Source organism: Poecilia reticulata, chromosome 20 (assembly GCF_904066995.2).
Source record: "Poecilia reticulata chromosome 20, P_reticulata-male-v2, whole genome shotgun sequence".
NCBI classification, from domain to species: Eukaryota; Metazoa; Chordata; class Actinopteri; order Cyprinodontiformes; family Poeciliidae; genus Poecilia; species Poecilia reticulata.
Window position 1 is genome coordinate 7,989,976 of NC_088849.1, and position 24,663 is coordinate 8,014,638.

The 24,663-nt window shown below is 38.2% G+C and overlaps 1 protein-coding gene and 1 long non-coding RNA gene across 4 annotated transcripts in view; both read right to left on the reverse strand.

Annotated features, from left to right (window-relative positions):
• Window positions 1-923: 923 nt before the first annotated feature.
• Window positions 924-19,109, reverse strand: LOC145549409 (uncharacterized). 2 transcript variants are annotated; one of them, XR_014085377.1, is made up of 3 exons: window positions 18,702-19,109; window positions 12,811-15,771; window positions 924-10,944 (listed from the first exon to the last, which is right to left on the reverse strand). It is a non-coding gene; the product is annotated as an uncharacterized LOC145549409 (long non-coding RNA). The 2 variants fall into 2 exon arrangements; XR_014085376.1 differs by lacking the exon at window positions 924-10,944 and having other exon boundaries at window positions 12,564-15,771.
• Window positions 19,110-21,064: 1,955 nt separating this feature from the next.
• Window positions 21,065-24,663, reverse strand: part of olfm3a (olfactomedin 3a) — a 73,032-nt gene continuing 69,433 nt past the window's right edge. For both annotated transcript variants that reach the window (XM_081601645.1, XM_008438343.3), the window contains exons 5-6: window positions 23,339-23,445; window positions 21,065-22,407 (exon numbers count right to left, since the gene is read on the reverse strand). In XM_081601645.1, coding sequence (XP_081457771.1) covers window positions 21,730-22,407; window positions 23,339-23,445 — 785 coding nt within the window. In that variant the 3' untranslated portion in view covers window positions 21,065-21,729. The remainder of the gene's footprint in view (window positions 22,408-23,338; window positions 23,446-24,663) is intronic.

Consider the following 24,663-nt stretch of genomic DNA (forward strand, 5'->3'; position numbering starts at 1 on the left):
TAAAGACGAAGACGGTGCTGCAGTTTTCAAGCTTTTGAGTTTCTACTCCCCCAACTTCTCCACTCGGCTCCTTCAGACTAGCCAACAGCAATTAGCAAATACCTTATGGAACTGTGCATCAGCTGAGCTCATTACACGAGCTACTTCTCAGTAAAAACATTGATAAAGGGTTAATAGGGGAGCGATGTGATGACTTCCTGAAGGTGGAGATTCAGAATGAGCAGGAGTTTTTAAAGCAACAGGTCCAATTTCAAGGCCTTAAATTACAAAGTAAAAGTCATATTTGTTATATATAGCAATTTTTAGCAACTTTTTTAACAACATTTTTACTTGATTGTGCTCCAAAGTGGCACTGTGTGGCTGGAAAACACGCAATACTACTTCCCACTTTAAAATTATTTTTTTTATAGAAACGTAAAAAATGTTTCAGGTGACTAAATCTAGAATTAGAAGCGTTTGAGATTTTAAAGATATATCTCTAAAGGACTGTGCACCGTGTTAAAATAAAACTAAGACACAAAAAGAAAAAAAAAAAAGAAAAGGCCATTCTTAAATGTTTTAAAGCTCCATCTCCCCGCCCCTGTCTCCCTGCATCGCGCATCCCTTTTAATTAAGACAGAAATGAGTAAGGGTACGGCTTTCTCCATGCAAATGGGGTTCTATTTGCATTGCAGCAACCCAAATTTGCATTTATAGTGTTTCAGTGAGCTTGTTTGGTTGCGTGTGTTTAATCATCAGGGATTTTTCTTGGAAAGAAGAGGCTCATTAAAGTCTTGTAAAGCCTTATATTGCTGTCAGCGTTAGTCAGTGCAAACTAGAAGAGAAAGCATCTTGAGGCCGAAAGTTTTTGACGAGGCGGACCGTGAGCACGCGCGTGGGCCTCCCCCCTCCCCCTCTCCCCACCCCCCTTGTTCCAACTGAAGAGGCTCCAGAATGAGTGAGATTTATGACAATAATTTGGCTGATACAACAGTGGACACAGAGAATGTAAATAACAGCTGGAATGATTAATTTACCCCCAAAAAGTGACATGCTGAGCGGGACGCAGGCAGCATGTCAAGTGGGGCGGTGAGTCTGCGGAGTCAGATTTCATTATCGGAGGAATTACTCTCCCCTCTGTTATTATGATAGTGATAAAGACCAGCGGTAAGGTTGCTGAACTTCTACCGCTCCTCTGCTCGTTATGCTTTCCGATTTAATGTCCAAATTGAATTAAATCTGAAGGGGGGGAAAGTAAAATCAACGATTTTGGGAATTTTTTTTTTTTTTTTATTTTTTTTTTTAGCGGAATCTCATTTTCAGTCCTCTAATGAATACCGTCTAATGTTTTCCAGCTAATTAAATACTTCACATGAAATAGCCAGTGTTAATTAATGGGATTTCTCCATCACTGCGGCGCTTCGTGGATGTCGCGCGCGAGCTAAATGACTAAACGTGTTTACATGGCGTTGTTTCTCAAAGTAGCTCGTTGTTTGCTGTCGTCTGTGTTCAGTTGTGAATTATTACAGCTGTTCTGTCCCCACAGTGGATGTTCTCTCTAAATTCATAATTCATACCCAGGCAGCTGAAGACTCTTATTGGCCCAGCGTTCAGGCCGCTGCTCGTCTTTATCGTCTCCATCAAGCTGCAGCGGAGCTCCCTCATATCTCCGCTATTTCAAATACACTTCAAGCTGTTGCTTGGCAGCTGTGCTGTTTAGGCCTGATTTGTTTTATGTATTGTCAGCCTCAGTCTGTGACCGTTTTCCATGCATGGTTTTCAAACTTTGTCACAGAATAAAGAACTGCACACAGCAGGATTGGTATTCATCCTGCCTCACCGAGTCGATGTTTCACAAAAACCATCGAAATTTCATTTAAACTGCGGCTGCGAGTCTTTTGGTATGCAGGTCCACCTCAAAAAGTGGGAGTCTTATTCTGAAAGTTATGTATTTTTTGTCACCAATTTAAGAATATGAATATTATGTAGATGCATTACACACAGAGTGAAATATTTTAATCCTTTATTACTTGTAATATTGATGATTATGGATTGTAGACAATGAAAACCCAAAATTCAATCACTTAGAAAATTAGAATATTAAACAAGATCAATTAAAAAAACTACATTTAGCAAGAAATGTCAATATTTTGAAAAAGTATATGGGGCATTTTGACATGAATCTGATACCAAGTGAATGCAGGAGATGTATCGCCAATACCGATACCAATACTTATTAGTTAAGAATATTTCAATTTTTTTTACTTTTTGGCATTTTTATGTTTTTTCCTCTTAGAATTATTTTGTTAAAATCTGGGGCAGAATTTAGATAAAGTTTATAGATGTCTACTTGAACATGACAAACAGAAACAATAGAAAAACAAAACAAAGTGCAAAAATGATCATTTAACAGCAAATCAAGCAGAGTTGAAAAACTGCAGTACAAAAATTAAATAAAATTTCAAATGGGAATCAAACTAAAGTATCACGCTAATATCAACATTGTTCGTGTTGAAATCAATTATATGCATTCCAATTCTACTGTAGCTAAAAAATAATGCAGTTCACTATTTAAATGAGATCAGAGGAAACCCAGCTATCAACACCATGTTTCAGTGTTTTGAATTGCAGTTTGTTGGTTTTTTTCTGGATGATGAGAGTTTTAAACCACATCGTGCTTTAGACTTCTCCAAATCTTCATCGCTGTGTTCCTTGGTCTATTTATTTTGAGACTGAATTACGCACAGGTTAATTCAATTTGCTAATTGGGTGAGACCAGCAGGAAATTGATAGACCTAATTTCACTCTGGGTCATTGGACTAAAACGACCCGACTGCTTCATGCCATTCTTCAATTTTTTTTTTCTAGTGAGAAAAGTTAAAGGGTTTTTTACCCTTCTTACACTTTACCATTACGCTCTAGTTTCAAGACACATTTTGTATCTCCACCGGTTTCTGTTAGTTTTGCAATTCTGTTTCTTACTTCTTGTCTTATTTTGAAATGATTATTTTACACATTTTTTTCCCCCATTTTTAGAGCCTTTATGCCATTTCTCCATATTTGTGTTTTGCAAAACTCTGACTCTTTGTTGACAAGTTTTCTCACCCTCTTTCAGGTGTTTTCCTTTAGTTCCTCTCTCAATTGCTACAAGTTTCATCATTCTTTTTGACGTTTTTCGGAGACTATTCATATTTCAAGCAGCTTTTTGTTTACTTCTCCTGGTGGTCTACTGTGTTGGACCTCTGTTGTGTCTTTGAGCAACCCAGATCTGCTGTGGTTACCTTTCCTTACCCACAGCAAGGATGTCACCAGTTTGGTAGTCGCCTCCAGGCTTTCTGGCATTAGCTCGCATGTTCCTCATGTGGATCTGTGTTTTTTTTTTTCCTTAAGGGAAGGGGAAAAATTAAAAACACTACTAACCCTAAAATTGGACATGGATATAATAAACAACTTTACTTATATGAGTTTCATATTTATGTCAAAGTAGTTTTGGATGTTTTTTTTGGAGACTGTGTTCATATTTCAAGCAGTTTTTTGTTTATTTCTCCTTATAGATTTACTATATAGATGTATTAATGTTGATCACTATCATTGTTTTTCTGTTATGTTTTGGTCTACAGAATCATGGCAAGGATTCAAAAATTTTAAGTTGCCTAGCTCAGTCTATTTTTAAAGAAGCTGGCTGTTTTTACAGAGAGCTGGATCCAAGTAGAAGAGTTAGTTGAAGGAAAAAGTGAGGAAGAAAAAAAATCAGAGATTACTGCGATCTTTAACAAATTCTGATACAAGGCACATATAAGAATTTGGGGAAGATGGGATTCATGAGGTGTGGACCACAGCGGGAGTCAGGGCTGCAATCGCTGCTTTTTTCTGTAAGTCGGCGCCTTTTTCTAGCAAACATTTTACTTCTTCTCTACTTTCCGATTAAACTCTTGAATACAACACTTTGTAAACAGACAATCTCTTCTTTGTGGAGGGTGTCAGTGACTGCCAGGTGTGCAACATCATGTATTTCAAATCAATTACCACATGCTGTCTTTGGCCACACAAAATACACTGCAATAATAATAAAAAAGATTTCAGAAGGGCACTTTTTTTGTACAGTGAAAAAAACGACAGACTCTCTAGCACCTCCTAGAGTATGTCTGTGCACAATACAATGCAACATGACCATTTCACATTTTCTTATTAAACACAATTTACTTTATTTGGTCTTGTGTAACATTTTAATCTTTTACAAAATTGAGATTTTTGAGCATTTTGAGATTTTATTTTTTAAATGTAAGACCTAGCCATTATAGTTATTAGGAAATTATGACTGAAATAAATCACCACATGTCCATGAGGTCCATCTCTTTACATTTTACAAGATCCACCTATGCCTGTCTAAAAAATAACAGAATAAAGCCATGTAAAATGAAGCGATGGACCAAAAATAAAAAACACTGCAGTACACTTAGAAATTGGCCAGTCCACGCCATGGGAGCAACGGCAATCTGGCACTGGAGGAGCATTGTAGCTTTTAATAGCAGCTGGGAGCTGATGAACATGGGATGCAGTGTATGACGGCGGCCCACAATTCCACCTGAGAAAAGGAGAAACTGGAGAAGAGGAGCAGAGTAGAAAGAAAAGAAAAAAAAGGAAAAGGAGACTCTGGAGAACTTGAAAATGACAGCAAAGGTCAGGCAGCTAAGTTTCTAATGAGCAAAAAATTTAAAATGAGCATAATGGTAATAATTACAGAGCAAAACCACTGATTTGAGTTCCTCTCTAAGGAAACATGTTGCATTTCCAGCCCACGCTGGTAGTAATCTGAATCCCAATTGCTCTCCTTTCTAAAAATTTTCTTGAAGGGAGTCCAACAACTTTAGCGGAGTCCACAGCAGCCCCGCTGGGTTTTTGCTTCATTTGCATTTACAATTTGGCCGTCAATCATACCGCGGAGTTTCCTTGTCCGCAAGGACGATCTTGTCTATCAAAATGAAGACGTGCTGACTTTAACCCTCCCGAGGAGTCAATGTCTAATTTACGTGCTTGGATAGAATATCCAGATGTGTCCATTAGGGAGGAGAGAATGAAGTTGAAGCTGAGATCCTGCAGGAAAGTACGTTATGGCAGGATGTTCTGATCGCTAACTTTATGAAGTACACTGACTGTGCAGCTTACTGAGAAACATATGGTCTGATTTGCAGACCTGAGTATCAATATCTTACATTAGATCTTGCAAAAGTGCTCATACTGGTTAAAGATTTTCACATTCTGAAACGTTTCAGTTACAAACTTTGGTGTATTTTGCAGGTGGTTCATATGATTGAGCAACAAAGTTGTGCACAATGGTAAAATCAAACATTTGTGAACAAACAGCATCATGAAGAACAAGTCCCTCAGCAGGTCAGTGATAAAATTGTGGAGAGGTTCACAGCTAGCTTACATTAGTTATAAAACAACATCAGAGAACCAAACCAGATTATCTATGATAACTCTGGAGCAGTGATGACTGGTGATGCAATGAAGACATGAAAAGATAAATGTAGAAAAGAAAGATAGTTGGACGTTACCAAAGAGTTGAGACTGAGATGAAGATTCACCTCCCAGCAGGACAAGGACCCCAAACAAAAAGACAGAACTACGATTGAAATGGTCTGATTATGCTTCCGTGGCCTAGTTGAAGTTTAAATCTAAGCTAAAGTGAAAATCGTTCTCAGTTTGAGCTGTTTTGCAAAGAAGAGTGGACAACGGCGGCTCTGGGTGTACAAAAGTCCTGCAGCTACAAATACAGTGAAAGGTGGTATTTACCCAAGCACAAGTTCATGAGATATTTGCATATATTTTAGATTTTTAATAATAAAAAATATGAAAACCATGTGTCATTTACCTTACACTTGGTCTATCATATTATCCCCAATAAAACTCTTTTTGTTGTTGAAGATAAATAGCAACTGTGAAATGGGTAAAAAAAAAAATTTACCATGTGAACTTTCTTCAAAAATATGTTCTGTCCAGCAGTGTGACACTCAGAAATGTTGTGTGAGTTCCAAGAAGAAACCAAACAGAGAAAAGATCAAGAAGCACATGGATGAAGGGGGCAAAGGAAGCATAGAGAGAACACAAGTCAACACCTTAGAAGTCTGTTTCTAAACCTGCAGAGAAAAAAATCTAAACTGGTAAAAACCACAGCAACAAACAACACATGGATATATAACACCAATTATAACATTACTGAAACAAACCGTCACGTCAACTTACAATTAATAACTAGTTGTGTAACCTCAATCGACGAGAAAAAAAGATGACCTCTTCTGTTTAGCAGTCCTGCCGCCCCGTTTGGCTCTCAGTCTGCAGATGAAGTTTCATCTCTTTGACAGCCAAGCTCCAGTAAGTGACAGTGACATTGACTGAAGTCTTATCCCTCCACAAAGCCGAAAGAAATGAACACAACAAAAACCCGAGCCGCAGCTGAGACAGCAAAGTGAGAAGAAAATCCATTGCGGATGTCTCTATATGAAGAATATTGATGCGCTTTGGTTAATCTCTGGCAGCATACCAGCTCTGTAGCTGACGTGCACCTGTAGGAATAAATCAATGTTTGTAATGACAGCCGCTCATTTTTTATGGGATTAAATTGTACAAAAAATACCCCAAAACAAACAAACAAAAAAAAACAACAAGGCAGTGTTGAATCCCTAGCTACATCTCATTAACCGTCGTCTTCCTCCAAGCAGAGACCTTAATGATTCAGCAAACCTCTCAGCTCTCCTGCTTCAACACTTTTAAGCCTGCTTTGTCTTATTAAAAGATTCACTCTGTTGTCCGTACTCATGTTTTATTCCGTATTTTTAGAGGGAAGAGCTGCACATTATGCCGGTAGTCATCGAGTCCAATAAAACTTGTTAGCTCTGCTGCTGTTTCTTTAATAAGACATGTTTTATATCCGGGTACGGAAAGCCAACATATGGAAAATAAATCTCTGCAGCGGTGAGACGGAGTGAAAACGGCGCGCGCTCGCTCGCGGTGATTTGTGTACTCGCTTGTTTTTTGTTAATTAATTTTCCTCCTTTTGGCTCCCGACTAGACGCATCCCGTCAGCCGCATTATATCTCTGCTGTGCCACTAACCTGATATGAAGGCCATTCATCACCAGAAGCAGCCCGGCCTCACAACAGGTGAGGTCGCATCAGCTAATAAAGCATCGAAGTGACGGGAAAGGCGTTTGCGCAGACCGGGGGAAGCCGCGCCATGTGAGAACAGATGAGTTATTGCCTCACTTTATCGCTTTGGACAGTTAGATTATATCTGTAAATCTGTATTCCAGCAAGAAACATCAGAGAAGAGAGAGGAGATCTGGAAAGTGATGCAACTAGGGTGAAATATCTCAAGTTGCCCAGAGACTTTGAGTCATGAGGGAATAGGGTTATTTTCGGAGAAAGAAACAGAAACTGATTGCCGTCATTGATAAGTGAATGACTCTCTTCCAACCTCTCTTGCTTTCACCCAAAAGTGTTTGTACTTTAAGTTTTTTTTTAATAGAATTTGTCATGTTTAAACATGATGAGTTTTCACCAAAAATCTCATAAGAAATAGTTCATGATCAGATTTGATAGAGCGCATCTGTGACAGATTTTCAACAGTCATCATGCCACTGGCTCCCAGGTTGATTCAAGTCTGGACTTTGACTGGATCTCTCATGACACTTCACTGTGGAGCCGCTGTGTTGACAGTGAGGTACAGTAGCTTTCTGCTACCAAGGACATTATAAAAGCAGGCCAAAATGCCACACTTTGGTCAGATGAGATCTGACCAAAGTCATTGTTTCTAAATGTTTGTTAATGCTAGCATTTAACATTTTTTCTGATTTGTAGGACTGAAGAATTGAAATACCAGTTTGTTTGGGTGGAGATGTGTCTTAGCAGTTTTGTAGTTGTGCCATGATCCTTTTACTTTCAGATGATTGGCAGCGCTAAGCTCCTCCTCTTGGCTCTGATTGGTTGTTTCTAGTTTGACTAGAAGGCAGAAGAACTTGATTTTTTTCACAGATTACCTGTCTCATATCATACTGTGTCACCACATAGAGACATAGAGACGGTTGTAAGGAGGGGCAATGCTTCGAAGAGAACGTACAAGGACCAGAGTTCTGTAAAAATGTAAAGGACAGCAAGTTAATTTGGAAAATCTTAATGTGACAGGATCCAGTTTTTGGTGGATAAAAGGAGAATCCACTAAAAACTTTTGTTTTAAAGCGACTTCTGTTTTCAGCAGTATAAACCATGATTCAACAACACCCCTTAACAAAGACGTATATCAACACTACACCTTGCCCGAGATAGACAGAAAAACTGTTATCACACTTTAGCTTTATGCAGATGTGGGGTCAGATCAACCACAGCGGTGACTTCTATCGGAGTGAAGGTACCACTAATGAGCTTTGAGACAAATATGTCAGTGAAATCAGCAAGATCCTTTCCTGGATCATCTGCTGTTGTTTCAGCGACGCAGTGCTTAGCAGCCCAGACCTGTCAGCCGTTGTCAGTGTACAACATATCATGTGGGGGAGAAACAGGAAAAGAATGACAATATGCGACAATTTGGACACATTTTTCTAATAAATCTTCAGTTTCTGAAAAAGTGGAATAAGAAGAAAAGATTGATGAATGGTAAAATGATAAATGGCTGATGTAGAGCTTCATCAAGTCAGAGGACTCTAAAGCGCTCCACAAATTTTGTTCGTCTGCACCAAACGTTGGACTAGAACATACCAGAGAATCAACCAAGTACTGGCTGACAATGAAGACATTGAAAGTCCTGGACTTATTAAAATCCAGGTCTTTCTTACCCTGAGGTAATGTGACTTGGGGGTAAGGTGCTAACTTTTCCCTCAGAAAGAAAACAGATTGCTCTTTTTTTAATGTATAAAACAATGTTGATGTTTAGTGTTTAAGTGGAAGTAATCTGCCTTCTTTTTCAGAGAAAAAAATGTGTTAAGGCATCAGTATGTAAACATTTTTGTAAAATATGGAATATTTGCTGGAGCGTTCTAACTTTTTCACACAACTGTAGATCACACGTTTGTTCATCCTGGTTAAATAAATGTAAAAGTGTTTAAAACAAACATAGTAACATTACACCAGGAGTTGCCATCAATTCAAATCCGACGTGTCCAAACACACTGCCTTCAACTAAATTAGAAGTTGTATCAAAATGATCTTCTTTCTACTTCTTTCTCTCAGAACATTGACATTTGCTTGCTCTTTGTTTTACTGCACACATATTACCTGCTGGGCCTCAACTCACCAGAACCGCTCGTTTCCTGGGAGGAGGCTTCACCTTCCTGTCGGGTTAAAACAGACACGTTCCCCAGCTGACAAGGCCAGGCTGCTGATCTTTGGTTCCTCTGTTGGTGCAAACTGCTCCAAAGGACCAATAACTTATTTATATCCCACATAATGAGCAGCAGTATTCACTTGGACAGCTGATTAAAGACAATCGTGACTTTGGGAAGGTAGTTAGACTGGAACGTCGGCGGTAAAAGAGGACGGAGCTTGTTTGCCTTCGTGGATCTGTAGCCTTTCAAGGTCAAAGTTCAAGGTTTCTTCAACAAAATTGTATCTACAGAAATAGTTATCTGTGTGTCTGCGTACAAAGCATACAAATTAGGACACTTTCTTTGATACATTTTAGTGGAAAATAAGATACAAGAGAGTCTGTGGAATTCATAGCAATGCTAGTGATGAACAATGAATACCCCTTGAACATTCCTACCCCTTGGAAAACCACCAAAACTTCAGTTTATTTTATTGATGTGATTTAAGCAACAGACTAAGATGACCTTTTGCGTATATGTAAATATTTATACATATGTCTGTATTTACTCTGATACTACTAAATTAAAATCTGGCACAAGACAACTGACTTGATAAGTCATCTGTTTCAACCCCAGTTTAAGAAAAGGTGTTCTGCTCTTTTAGAGGCAATTTAGAGACTATAAGGGATCGAAAACAGGATCATGCTTTGTTGGAAAAAAACCAACAACAAAACATTAAAAGTTGAATTTGCAGTTTGCCTCAAGCCATGTAGAAGATACGTCGGTGGAGGAGTCATGCTGTGGGGATGCTTTTCCTCTGTAGGGTCATCTTTTCACGTGAGAACATTAAACCCGCAGCAAGCGGTACAATTAAACAATTTAGGTCAATGCATATTTGAATGTGAGAATGGCCCAGTCAAAGTCCAGATTTCAATCCGTTTGATCATCTGTGTACCGTAACCTGGACTCAAAAGGGATTAGCCAAAAATGTCCGCCACGATTTGTAAAGATCGTTTGGATAAAACGTAGAAAGAAAACGGAATCGTTTGTCTTCCGTGTCGATAGCATTAAATCAGAAGTAGTTTGTGCTTGTAACGTGACAGAGTGAAAAAGTTTAAGCAGTATAAATACATTTCCCAAGTTACTGCACAGCTTTATTTTTATTTTTTTGAGAACATTTCAAAATCAGCGTACAGCAGTACCCCAGCTGCCTTCCTTTGCGGAGGAGCCGTTTTGGTTATTTTTAGAGGCAGTTCCAACACCAATGGCTTTCTTAACAAAACCTCAATCACGAGGCATCACTCTTCGCACGAACGCGCTCAAACCCCACGGTACGCTACGCCGAGATACCAGGAACAGTCCAAATGTGTGCATGGCTCCTCTGCATTTCATATGGAAATAAGCAGTGCCTGTATGCCGCAACATCAAATGAAAACGGAACCTTGGCGCCGATAGGAGGCTGCAATTACTTTTGTTTTGGTTTACCTTTTTTTTTTTTCTTCTTCCTCCCTTGTAGTCGGGAGAAGCAAACGATGAAAGGTGGGGAACGCGTTCCACCTTGTTGCTTCGTTTCTTCTGCCGTGTTGCGGCGAAAACGGAGCTGGAACACAATGCCTTCAAATAGATGCCGTTCCTTTCATTCATCCTTTAAATGTTTTCAAAGGAGGCTGTTTCTTAGCAGAAGACAAAAAAGTGGAAAAAAAAAAAAAATTTAAAACAGTTTTTTTTATATATACACATATATATTAAATGAGCATTTTAAATGACACTTTGGCATCCAGAGACAAATGTGGATTGAAGATTAACGACTTTCAGCAAAAACTGTTGTGGCTTCAGAACAAGCATCACCGCAGCTGAAGGGAATTCTGAATTGTCTAGCTGAACCTGGTGATGGCACTTTGTGACGTGTGGATAATTTTTGAGCGATGCCCTTTGGCGAGTAATCTTTGGCTCCCAAAGGACTCGGCACATTAAATCACGAGGCGGGGCTTTCAGAAATCCTTTCAGAAAGCAAATTAAGAAGACGTGATTAAAGCCTGTGTCACAGCTAAGGTCACATGTACACACACGTCTTGTCACAATTTCAGCAGCAAAAGTGGAATAAATGCCTGACCTAAATACTTTAAAATAGAATGAGAAATGAGCAAGATTCTAAACTCTCTAAATACATCTAAAATGATAATTAAATACATTTTAAATGACTCACATTTTTACATTTTAGCTGCTGGTAATGGGGTTCTGCTCAAATGAAAAGTATATATAATTAACTAATAATGTTAACACCAGGAACATTGATGTATCTTAAGGTTTTATGTGACCAACACAAAATAGAGCATGTCTGTAAGGTGGAAAGAAAATGGAGATCTATTTGTTTTGGCAAGGATGAAAAAAATATAAGAAGTGTGGAGTGCATTTGTAATCAGCGCCATCTGAGTGAGAGATTTGTACAACCGTCAATTGCCACTGTAGCAATTAAAATCCTTGTTTTGCCCTCAAAGTCCACTATGACAATCTTCTTTCCACTTCCAAAAGTCATTTATGTCCTTTACAACTAAAATCTAAGTTGCCATTTCCATCTAGAGAAAATAAAACCCTCCAGAACGCAAGACTAAACCAGTAGAAAACTTTTTGCCTTTTCTCATCAGCAACACCTGAACAGAATCACACTTCACCTTGATTAACCCCATACCTGCCGCTGCCGTAATTAGTGCACAAAATGAAATGCAGCCCCTGGTGGTGAGAAACGGTACAAAACAAGAAACATGGCTCCTCCATCCACAATTTCAGCTGCAAGTGTTTTGGGGTTTTTGTCTTATTAGTTGTGACGGGCACTTGTCACTATTGTGAATGAATCCTGGTTAACTGCTGTTCTTTTCTTGCAGTTGATTGGCTGGCGAGTGCTTAAAGGGATCAAGCCCACCCACCAGGAGGAGGGAGTTTGGGAGAGCCCTGGTTGCTGGCGTGTCTCCGAGCCTCGCTCCCGTTTCTTCCATGTGTCTTTCTGTTTGTTAGCTTTCTTTGTGTTGCTGGGTCTGGGGATCGTTGGCTAAGCCGAGGTTTTCCGGTTTTTGGTTGTAGGGCGAATGATCTGGTGAGGCAGGGTGAGGGGAGCGGCCATGAATCCGACGGCCAACTGCTGGCTGGTTCGTGAATGCTTCCACCCTTTTGTTTCTTTGGCTATGATTCCCCAGTACCTTTATGTCCAGCCAGAACCTGAATAAAACCTTTTTGTTTTATATAACTTGGTCTGGACTTTTTGTGTTGTGGTCCACAGGCGGGCCGTAACACTAGTATTTCACATATAGCAAACAGATCCATACATGAGAATGTATCGGTGTAGCTAATGAAATATGATACATGATAATTTGCAAAGATCCACATTTGTCTCAAGAGGTCCACATACTGTTTTCCCCTAAGGTTTTAGGTAATATCAAGATATTTTGTTTGGCTAATGTGAGAAGGTCTTTTGCAATCTTGGTTTTGGCCCTGAGAGTTTCCATGGATACCATTTTTTGCTTTTGATTAACACTGACCTTAGCTGAGGTCGGCAGTGGTTTAGATGTAGCTTTGCGTTATTTTCAGACCTCCTGGATGAGTTGACTAATCACTCTTTGATTTTGGCAGGTCAGCCACTCCTTGGAAGGTTTCCCGCTTTCCCTTAGTTTTCTTGTGGATAATGGTTTCCCTGGAATCCTAAACATCAGAAATGGCAATCCTTTAAAATTTGATAGATATCAATAGATAGTCTTTGAAACCTTTCTGCCTGATTCAAGTTGTCAGACAACTTCTATTTGAATGTTTTACTGATTGTGCAGTAATCAGGTCTTGAGTGGCTAATGAAAGATGACTAAAAACATGGGGTTTACCACAGTTAAATTATTATTTTAATTAAATTCACTTTAAGTTCATTGAATCAAGCCAGCACAGTGAACAGTGTTACATGTTGAACTGTTGTTTTGCACAAAGGTTTTCTAGCCATAAGCTAATTTGCAAACCCGGTCCTCCAATTTTTATGAAAAACATAAAAATGTAAAACAGTGGCAGTTTTACTTTTACATCGCTGGTTTGGACAGCTTGTTTTCTTTTTAATAAATAACAACAACAAAAAAAAATAATCATCATTTAAAAACGGTACAATATCTTAAAACCACTTCCAAAGATTATGTAAAAAGAAACTGTATCTATGCTAACAAACATAACCCAGGCAGCACTGTGTGGGAAACCCTTCTAGGCGTCGATTTCGTCCGCGTCTCGGTTCTGTAAATGTTGTTAAATGGCAGCTTTACCTGCTTCCCGGTTTAACTTCTCGTCCCGCTTTTGGTGACAGTTAATATTCCGGTTTCATATCGAGGCATGTCACACCATGTAATGTGAAGCCGCACAACTTGCACTTGGGGTGACACGATAATTATCTACCGTGGCGACCGACAATGTTGTGAGGTCATCACTCCCACGGTGTGGTAATTTTCCAGCCCCCTTGAAGGAAATGAAACTCACCGAATCGTGGGTGAGAGACGGAGCGAGGGACGCTGTGAAGAGGGAAAGAGTGAAGGCAATTGACGAGATAAAAATTAGCATTTGATTTCAGCCGCCCCATGGCAACAAAACTCCCACTTTTGTCGAAACGGCTGTGGATGTTTCTCATAAAATGCATATTGCATTGCAGAGCCTGAGTGGAGATAATGGCTGTGATTTCCCGAAACAATTAGAGGATATCAAAGAAAATGTTTTATCCTTATAAGCCAGCTGGAATAAAAGTGGCTTTTATGTTTTCTTTTTGGTTTTGGTAAACCTGTTCAGGCAGATGTTTCCTTCTTTTGTCTTTTTCGACTTCAGCCGAAAACTGGCCGGATGCTCAGTTATTTAAAGAAATTGGCACATACCTCTTGAGCAAATAGAATGTCTGAACTAGCTTTCAAACTTAAATTGACGTTTCTGTCCTTTACTTTTTGGCAAAATAGCTCAAGTTGAATAAGATTGGAAGAGAGCGTCATTCAATTAAGTCTTGTCACAGATTTTTAATGGAGTTAAAGTCTGGAATTTGAAAGTACCTCCAACACCTTATTGTATATCTTGGGTCTATGAAAAGAAGAATCTCTCTAAATCTGTAGACATCTTTTTACCCTATTGAATATTACATCAAAAGTCTTCCTAAATGACTATAACAATGCTAAAAATGATTGATATTTTTGAAAAACTGCCTAAAACTAGGAATGCATGGATTGGGATTTTCTGGCTGATTATTAAAAAGATATTTATACTTGTTATAAAAGCACCTGTTTAAAAAAAGCCGTATGAAGTTATGTTAGAAGTTCGTAAGAAAAAAAAGAGTTAAACAGAAGACCAGTGGAGCTAAAGCACAGCAGAAGAGAACGTTGAAATAAATACGTTTGTATTTTATGGATGAGCAGTCAAATTTGGGCAGATGGCAAAAGAAGAAGAAAAAAAGAAAATCCTGTGGAGACACTTAGTTTCATGGGCCTAATTCAGCATGGCATTAATTTGAAATTAATTATGAGCCCAATTAGATTATTGACAGGTACAGCATAATCAATACTGCAGGTGGGCAAAATGACTTTTCACAGCAATGGTCATTAATTTAGCTGAGACAAAGCGGCTCCACATCGGAGTCAATTCAGTGGAACGACAGTAAAACGTCAATTTATCCCCTCAGCTATGATGAACTCTGAGCTCTGTTGTTGTACAAAATGGGATGAGTTTTTTTTATTTCAGGAATCGTTTATGTAACCCAGAGACTGAAAGAGTAGGAATTGTGGAAAGACACACTAATCTGGGATTTATAGAAAAAGAAGCACTTGATTTAAAAAAAAAAAAAAGTATGTTGACAGAAGCTGCATAAATAGAGCTACATGTAGATGAGACCATTTTAAAAAATCTAAATGCGTAATTTCTTGGCAAAAATATAATGTGACAACTGAAATCACTGTAGATAAATACATTACTGAGTAAAGAAAATTGGTTACATTCAGTTAAGTGAAGCAGACATTATGGTGGAGATGGAGCGGCTTCAAAATTAAAATGTAAAACAGACAACAAAGCAGCAGATCAACACAAACAGAGCAAACCTGTGCAGTGGAAGGAAGTGAAAAGTGTAACGTCAATTAACATTTAGTCTGAACTACTTTTCAGTTGAAACGGAGCAAAAGTAGCTGAAATATTGAGTTTCCCTTTAAGATCGATAAAGTATTTTCAAATTTTGAATTAAATTTGAATTTGAAAAGTGCTTCGATTTAAACCAGCCCATTCACATTTTCCACAGACCAACATCATCGAAAACATTCCCACATCATGATACTCTCACTACTGTGTCTAGACTAATATGTGTGATGTCAACAAATTCTTCCAAATTTGAACTTCTGAAAGAATTGCTCAGGAGTACAGAAGTGTCTTAACGGTTTTATCTCCAAAGTTCACCTGTCCTACCTGCTGTCGTTTAAATTCTCAGGTCCGTTCCCAGACTCGGATCCCTCCACCTGCATCAAGAAATATGAACAGCGAGTATTTATGAACAGGCACAGCTACTTGCTGCTAAACTCACAACTCTGAACCTTTCACGGTTCTATCTTTACAAAACATTTTTTTCCAAACTTGCGTCTTCGTCATGAATACTTTCTGAAATTGGCTTTGATTATGGTGGAGAGATTGTACTTAGTTGACCTGAAAAATGACTGGATGTCTTGTTTTCTTTTCACTGTTATTTCTGCTGACCTGGCTGTCAAACACACAAACAGTGAGAGCAGTTTGGTTGTCTAGTTTTCCTGATGCAGCACATCTCGTGTTTCTCAGTCAAGATGCAAAAAAAAAAGGAAAAAACTTTTTCAGAATTTTAACCTGACAGTTATTTTTTTAATATAATTTGGTCATTTTATTGTATTAGATCTGCATTTTTAAATAAACAAAATTACAGAATGATAGTCTTATTATTAAAATATGCAAAGTAGCTTTAGCTTAGTATGACAAACATAGCAAACAGATTTCAAATAAACTCTAAAACTGTAGCTAAAATTGAACAATTTAGATTATTTATGTCATGGAATACCAAAATACTGCAAGTAAAAGGAGGAAAAAAGTTCAGTCTGGTAACAACTTTAACAAGTTTTGCTCTGTAGAAAGTGATTCTTGAGAATAGGGACAAAACAGGTCCTTTGGATAAAGCACAAAATTTGAATAAAATATACACAAAATATATATATATATTTTAAATAGCTGACTAAACTAACCTGGGTCATGTGAGCACAACAATGAATATTTTCCAGTTTGCTGAATATTTTTTTATTTTAAACATTGTAGTCGGTGGATGGTGCCTGTAAAAGCCCTTGTCCAGGAGCAGAACTCAATACATTATAATAGTTTAAAACAATTAAAGAAATACTAAAATTATATATTATGACAATTAAGTACAAGGAGTCATATAAATAATTATAAAGGTATCAATAAATTGAATTAAAAATCTTTTTTATATATTTTCCAACTCCATTGAAATTTGTTCCTAGTTTTTGTCAATGCTGTCAGAAATGAAAAAATGCAAAAAAATCAGGCATTATTGGGGGGCACCAGAACTTCTGAGGACCCCAAGACCTCTTCCTTTCTCTTCCTTTGCTAAGAGGGCTAGTTAGCTCATGTTATTCTTTAGTTTTTTTCTTGTTTTATTCCTAAGTTTTTTGTCACAACCATGATGTGTCAACACCATAACTGACAATTTACAAAACTTTGATGAAATTTTGTGAAATAAAAGCTTAATTTTAGTTTACTGTAAAGATTTCATGGACCTGATGAGCTACAACATGGCCTCCTTCAGAATAACATCATATAAATTGAGGTAGTTTGGCTTTTTGTCAACTCCGTCAGATGTCAATCCATCAGAGTTTTTCTTACTCTTTCAGTGAAATTGTTGTCAAATCTCACTTAAATGTGCAATTAATTCATTTTAATGTATTTTACATAAATTGCGTTACTTCACATGTACCAAGTTTTTCATTTTATTCACTAGTTTGTCACCACCTTCACTTCTGTGTCAACTCCGTCACGCAGTGTCAACTCTGTCAGATGGACTTTTGTTGTTTTTTGTTTTAAATAATATTTATTTTGTTTCTTGAGAAGCATTTGTCTGCAAAATGAGTAAAAATATCACTATTAGGGTCATTAAAAATGATTTTTTTTATTTATTTTTGTCAGATGGTGATGACAAAGTTCTGGGTCAGGTCAATTAATTACACACCAGAATGTATGCTTTTATTGTGAAGGGGAGAAGGTGAGGTGTGAAGACACCAACGGTTGTTATTGATTCGATTTTTGGTTTTTGTTGGAAGACATTGAGAATTAAACAAGACTCAAATCACTTTTTCGGCTTTTTCTGCTGACTTCCACAGTACTTGTGTAAAAGTAGTGAGGCTAACAGCTAGCCAAATGGCGGCAACTAGCTAATTTTAGCTTTTCAGGACACTCAGTCTAAACGTAGCATTTCTAGGATACAACGCTGTATTAACAGACGTTAACTTGACTTTTTAGATTTGAATGGTGCTGCTTACCCTGGTTTAGCAATTAATAATTTACGGCAGTGTTGCATATTGAAGTTATAGTCCACATTAAATAGTTGCCAGTAGGAAGTGATTTAAGAGGCATTTTGGCTTGATCAAATTTCATAATTGAACTGGCTCAAAGGGGAATTTTCAGATAATAATACAACTGAATTAATCTTAGCAATGTTTTGACGTTCACTTCCTTTATTCATGAAAAATAATAATTAATCGCAATGAATAGTTTAAGTATTAAGGGAGCTTTATAATTTGGTAGGTGTGAAAGAAGCAGGAAGCAGGATGAAACGAGAAAACGGGGAAAACATCCGGGAGCTGCTACTGGGATCAGATAAACATTAGTGTTGTCAAACACACAGACTCGGATCAGCTGCTTTCAGCAGGCAGACATCCAAACCGCCACATGCTGTGTTCGTAGAGGAGGAGTGGGAAAATCAATGCTAATGGGGTTCTCCGCAGGGCCACTTTGATTCAATTAGGTCGCACTGATGGGATTTTTTCCCCCCCCTGTTTTTTTTTCTAAAGTAGAAGAGTTGGAAAACAATGGTGATGCATGGGCTTTTACCGAGTGGCACTTGTAGCATTGATCCCTAGACGGTGAACTGATGACAAAAAAAAAAGGCAAAAGGAAAGAGAACAAATGTTTGTCAGACTGACTTTATCTGATTAAAAAAATTAAATAGAGGAGACTTTTTAATGGAAAATCACGTTTTTTTTTTGTATGTTTCAGCTGCAGCTTAATGGGACTTTTGTGGTACACATTTTTACCTTCTACCTATTAAGAACTGACAAAATGTCTAAGTGAGCATGTATATACACAAATAAAAACAGAATGTGTTTATTAGCACTGACATACATTCAACACTCACCATCAAGCACTGGGAAGTAAACATCCTGCCCAAAGACACGTCGCCGAAGACGGAAAGCCAGCAGTGAGACGGAAGAAATGACAGTTTTCCCTTAAATCCTTCCATCATCTTATCACCACCACAGGCTGATGGAAATGCCAAACGATAAGTCTGGAGCCCTCAGAGAGAGCCTCATGCTGAGTGCATGAAAATCCCTCCTCCGCTCTCTGAAAAATGCTGTCATCACCGCAGCCATCATATCCATTCATCTTTACCCTTATTATGATAAAAAGAAGGGGCTGAGACATCTTCAGAAATTACTCCGAGCCCCGCCATCGCCTGAGTTATTGGGCACAACTCCCGTTCATTGTTTACCATAAACGGCGTCTGCAGGAAGGGCGAAGCGGCGCATTGTTTAAAAAAAAAAAAAGAAAAGGTTCGTGATTTATATCCCAGCCAGAGGCTTTCGGTGTGGAGCTAGCATGGCGCCGCTGTGCGTTTTCTCTGGATGCTTTGGCTTCTAGAAGCATCCGCGTTTTAGTGGCGGTCTGAATTGCACGTTGATTTTGGTTTGCGAAGCCGTCCAGGCCCGAAAGATAAGGACCAAGGATTAAGAAGCGATGGAGGTGTGTGTACCTGCTTAGCGTGATCTGCTTTCGGAAAGCTAATGACGTTGCGGCGCTGATTGCCCTGCACTCATCAGCACTACTAATGTCAGATCGATTTTGACCTTTTGATGACGCATCGACTTATTTCTTCAACTCCGCTGACCTCTGAAAACAAGACTTCAGTTCACAGCTTTTGAACTTATTGCAAATTGTTTCCAAATTATATACGATTAAAAGTGTGCACATGGACTGCAGTGCGGAGATGAGCTCTAATAATCACCTAAATGTTCCTGAGGAGAAAAAAAAAAACCGCACAATTTTTGTTGTTAAAAAAATATCGATTCTTCTAAAACTTAAATATTTTAACTAAATATCGGTGGAAGTGTACATGTATATTTCAGCATGTATATAAATTAATGTATTAGGGAAAATAATCCAACTTAAACTCTATTGCATATTATGCAAACAAAATAGGGCATTTTGATCAGGGGCTGGTTGCATGCAGCTGCATATTTAGTTGCTCTTTCTCTTGGGAAAGTTGTCCGGTTGTGCTTTTGAGTCATTGATGTTCCAGGAAAAAAAAAAAAAAAAGTAATCTGTGCCATGCAAATTCATCATGGAGGAGACTCTGTGAAAGAGGTTGTGCTCAGTATTCATAGCTGGGCCTGATCCTCTGTGTATTATGAATACTGTATGTCCAGGCTGCCTCTGTATGCAATCTAGCAAGAGCACAGGCAACAGGTTTCATGATTGGAATAAACTAAAATAAAACCACATTTCCATGAAAGTCGGCATGCTGTGTAGAAGGTAAACACGAACAGACAGAGGACATTTGCATACTGGCTTGACAAAAAAAGAAGAAGAAAAAATGTCCCCATTTTTTACGGGATACGGGGAAGATTCTTCAAAAATGATGGAACAGGGTCAAGAAAACAAACATTTGGAAGCTGTGGAAACTAGATTTTGAAGCCAAATGTTTTCTAGGAGGTTACAAGAGTTTGATGATTGTTTTGTTTTTAGTTTGTTACAGACAAACAGACTTAATACAAAAACAAGTACAATTTCTAGGTTTTTACACATTTGTAAAATGTGTAAAAACATTGAAAAATGTTTTTACACACCAAAATGTATCACCATTTTTTGTGATAAAAAAATAAGGTTTTATATCACCTTTTTTTAAAAAACCAAATGTTTCCATTTTCGCTTAATTTTGTTGAATATTTAATATTGTGTTGAACGTTTTCTTGAGGTTTAAATTTTTTTTTTTCTTGGAGTCGAACCATATCATGACGCGGTAATAAATACTGATCTACATTTCTTATTCATAAATCTCTTCAGGTTTTATGACCATTAGAAAGCTATGTTGTTGTTTTTTTGGTTAAGCCAATTTTTGAAAAAGTAGGAAAAACTGGCAAAACCTTCTTGGTTTTAACGTATAGTTGGATTTAGTGAGAAGCCAAAAAAATGTAATAACTTTTCTTTTTTAGCTTTCTAGCAGTAACCAACCTGACGAAGTTAAGTAAAAAGTAAATGGTTTCTGATTTTATTCACCCAAACCAAAAGTTTTGTTTTATATAATGACATATAACTCCGGACCTTGATGCCGACTCCACCATATTTCACTATGGCTATGGTGTGTAGTATATCTTTTTTTATGCCAAACTTACCTCATGGTTTTAAGGAAATTCAAAAATATTTGACTCCCATAATTTAAGAAATATTGTTTCTTCTTCAATTTTGCTGTGATACTTAAAAAAAACTGCAAACTTTATCATCTAGTTTCCCTTTTTTGATTTTATTATCTCTTCATCAGATCAGTTTTTTTTCAGCATTTAAAAATATTTTCATGAAATGTACAATATTCACTTTTAATGAAAATGCACAGACAATCTTCAGTGGTTTAGTTTATAAAAAATACAAACGTTCTTCTTTCACAGAGACATCGTGTCATTAATAGTTTACAGGGTCAATCCCTGACAAAAGCTCAACCGCGTTTTCTCATTTACATTGTGGCGAACAGCCGGCAGGTTGCTTACAAATATTAAATACAACTTTAAATAGACTTTAAATATACCAACAAAGCAAACACTGGAAAGCAAAAAAGAAAAAAAAAATGATTTGCAACAAAATCAACTAGGTTTTTAGCAAAGTACAGTGGACAAGTTTATGACATTCATGCAAAAGATTCGAGTTTTTGGCTGGAAAACTCAACACTCTGCAAATAAGGCATACCAGACTAATCAGCAGCAATGAAAAGTTATTTAAAAAAAAAGCTTTTTATATTTTTATTGTAAAGTCACTGGTGTCCATGCTCAAGAATACAGAGCCAGAAAATCCAAAAGGTTCAAGTAGAGATAGCAAAGTTCAACTCTGGTGAAAGGAAACAGTTCATTGGCTGGTCCTGGTGTCACAAACAGTGACTCTTCTTCGTTGCTTCACATTTAGGAGTCGTCTTCAGTTTTTATGACATGAAACAGGGTGACATTAAAGATCACTTGGTGTCCGTTGTTCCAGGCGTACAGCGCCCGCTCTCTGGCGTTATAGTCAAGCATGGAGATGTGAAAGTACTGGTTGTGGAACGGGATGTCTATGTACTCGTAGCTGGACGTCTTGGTGGAGTACGCGTAGTAAACCTTCGCTCCCGACAGGTGGGAGTTGGTGATATACAGCGTCCCGCAGATCATGAACGATTCGCCAGCGTTCCTCTTGGAGTACTCCGTATTCCACGTCTTCAGCACCTGCAGGGTGTCGGGGTCTATCTGTGAGATCACAACGTTGCCGGCGTTCTGATTGGTGGCGTACACGACCCACATTCCCAGTTCGTCAGCCATGACGTCGATGTCGGAGTACCCCCCCCAGGTGTACGGGTACATGTTGTGGAAGCCGGCAAACTCCAGGGCTCTTTGGGCGAGAACGGTGCCCGTCTCGAAGTTGTACTTGACGATTATGTTGCTCTGGTACTTGTTGTAGTAAAGCGAGCCGTTGTAGACGATGTGGTTGGTTCCCTCCCATTTAAACGGGAGGCTGTAGGTTTGAGAGACCACTCCAGACACAAAGTCGTCTATCGTCTTGTACTCGCGCACAATCTTGCTGTTGGTGTAACTGTCCATATACCAGACCTATGTCAGAGAGGATGGAGGAATGAGTTAGAGTTGCACCTGATTCTGCGGGGACTGGCTACAAAATTCCAGTCTTTCAAATTCTTTCACGGTAACACCACAAAGTTTTTATTTTACAAGGTTTTATGTGATCGACCAACTTTAAGAAGTGGATAATAATAAATTGGAAGGAAAATAGTTTGCGGTTTTCAGCTCACTTTACTGTAATACATCAAAATAAATCCAGTGTCATCCATGTGATGGAAGACTACTTCTCTCACAAGAAAAATGTATTTAAGTTTCTTTGCATATCCCAATATCCAGGGCATAAACTGCAGCACGCGTTTGTATTCGGCCCAATTTACTCGTATTCCTCTAAATAAAATCCAGTGCATCCAAATGCTTCAGAATGTCACTTTAAATGCATTTTTTCTGTGAAGGCCTCTGACACGATTTCAAGGGTAAAAAAAACCAAATACCTAACAAAATTGCCAGCATGTATAAATGTCTTAATGTTTCCAAAAATTATTTGTTTCCTGGAGGGTTACTGAACAAACAGCATCATGACAACCAAGCAACTGGTTACTGGTAAATGTCCATTACTTAGAAAAAGTACCAGGACTATTATTAAAAAATTTCCATCAATATTCTTTTTGTGTGTGTGTGTTGGACTAACACATAATTTTTTAACGTAAGGTGGTTGTGTGACAAAATGTGAAAAATTCTAGGTCTATATATTTGTGACACTATCACCTATTATCATTGGTAATTCTCTATATGATTATATCAGAAAATTACAGCCAAAACTAGAAAATGATTCAACCAGAATCACTGCTTCACTCTTTCTCTTACTGTTAAAAATCTAAATCTACTCCACAAGCGTTCTCCTCTCTGATCTTTAGGGGGGGGAAACAAACAAATAAACAACAAACCCAATCTTATCATGACTCACCCTGTTGTTTCGGGTTGCTGCAAGCGGATCCGTCATCCAAGCCCCAAACCGGGTTCCAGATGTCTTTATCGTAACGGGTCCAGTGATTTTCATTAATTTCCCACATGCTGTTGATACAGAAAAGCAGCAATAAGATGTTCTGGGGGTGGTTTCAGTCTCTAACTAGATTCCTCAAGCCAATTTCATGCCTGCGTCGCCAGGGAGCGTGCCCCCCGTGCATACTAAGATAGCACCGACAGCCGCATACTTTATTTAACCCAAAGCTTAATTGTCCGACTGTTGTTTGAATCTAAAAGTTACTCTGCGTTCACGGGATTTCCACCGTTTTTTTTAAATTGCAGCCGCGCTGGTCCTTAGTTCAAAACCGTGTACAAAAACAACCGTCTCTTAAATAAAACTGCGGTTTTTCCCTCTTGCCTCCTCCTAAACAGAAGAAAACAAGAGCCTTAAAAAGCTCAGGGTTAGTTAGTGATTCAGACCCCGAACTTCTGACTAATTCATAGCATCACAAACTTCTCTGGAAAAGCGGGGTTGCAGTCGAAGAAGATTAACACCACAAGCTGCTTCGTTTTCTGCTCATTAGAAGGCGATAAGGGAGGACATGTTACTCCTAATTGCCTCCTTCAAGAGATCGTGGAAGATTTTGATGTTAAAAGACATCAATCTAAAACAAGCCGACACGAGCGCGAACCGGATTGGCCTTGTTTTGTCGCATTGGAGTGAAAGTGAGGGAGCTAACCATTAACCACTTGGGATTTCTTTGAAAGGAAGACAATGCTTCAGTGCAGCGACAGACTGGACATAACCTGGCAACATATGCAAAAAAACCTATCAACTGAATGCAGGCGCAGCAAAAATTAGATTCGCAATTCTGAGTGCGTGGAATTCTGAATTGATTCAAAATGCCCCCAAAATGTGTATTTTAAAATGCGTTTTAGCTGTACATTTTTGATGCTGTTATTTGTGAGTATAGTCACTATGATTCAAATGTTATTTTGAATAAGTCTTTGATATATTTTTTTATTTGAGAAAAAGCCAGGCGGCTAAGCTAACGTAATCCTGGTAACTTAAGTTGCAGAGTTTGATGCAGAAACATATTTTTGTCCAAATATAAACGGATGCAATTTGATTCAGTGCACCAACATACAGAACTGTTTTAAATAAATGTTCTGTATGTTTACAATGTCTTTTCCTCTCAGTCACACCATTTAAACAGAATCTCCAGACCGTTTGACTAGAAAAATTTGTTTCTGAATCAAAAATTGTTTCGGAATTGCTGACAGATTCGCATCTCTGTCGCAGTAGAATGGCACTTCAGTGCAATC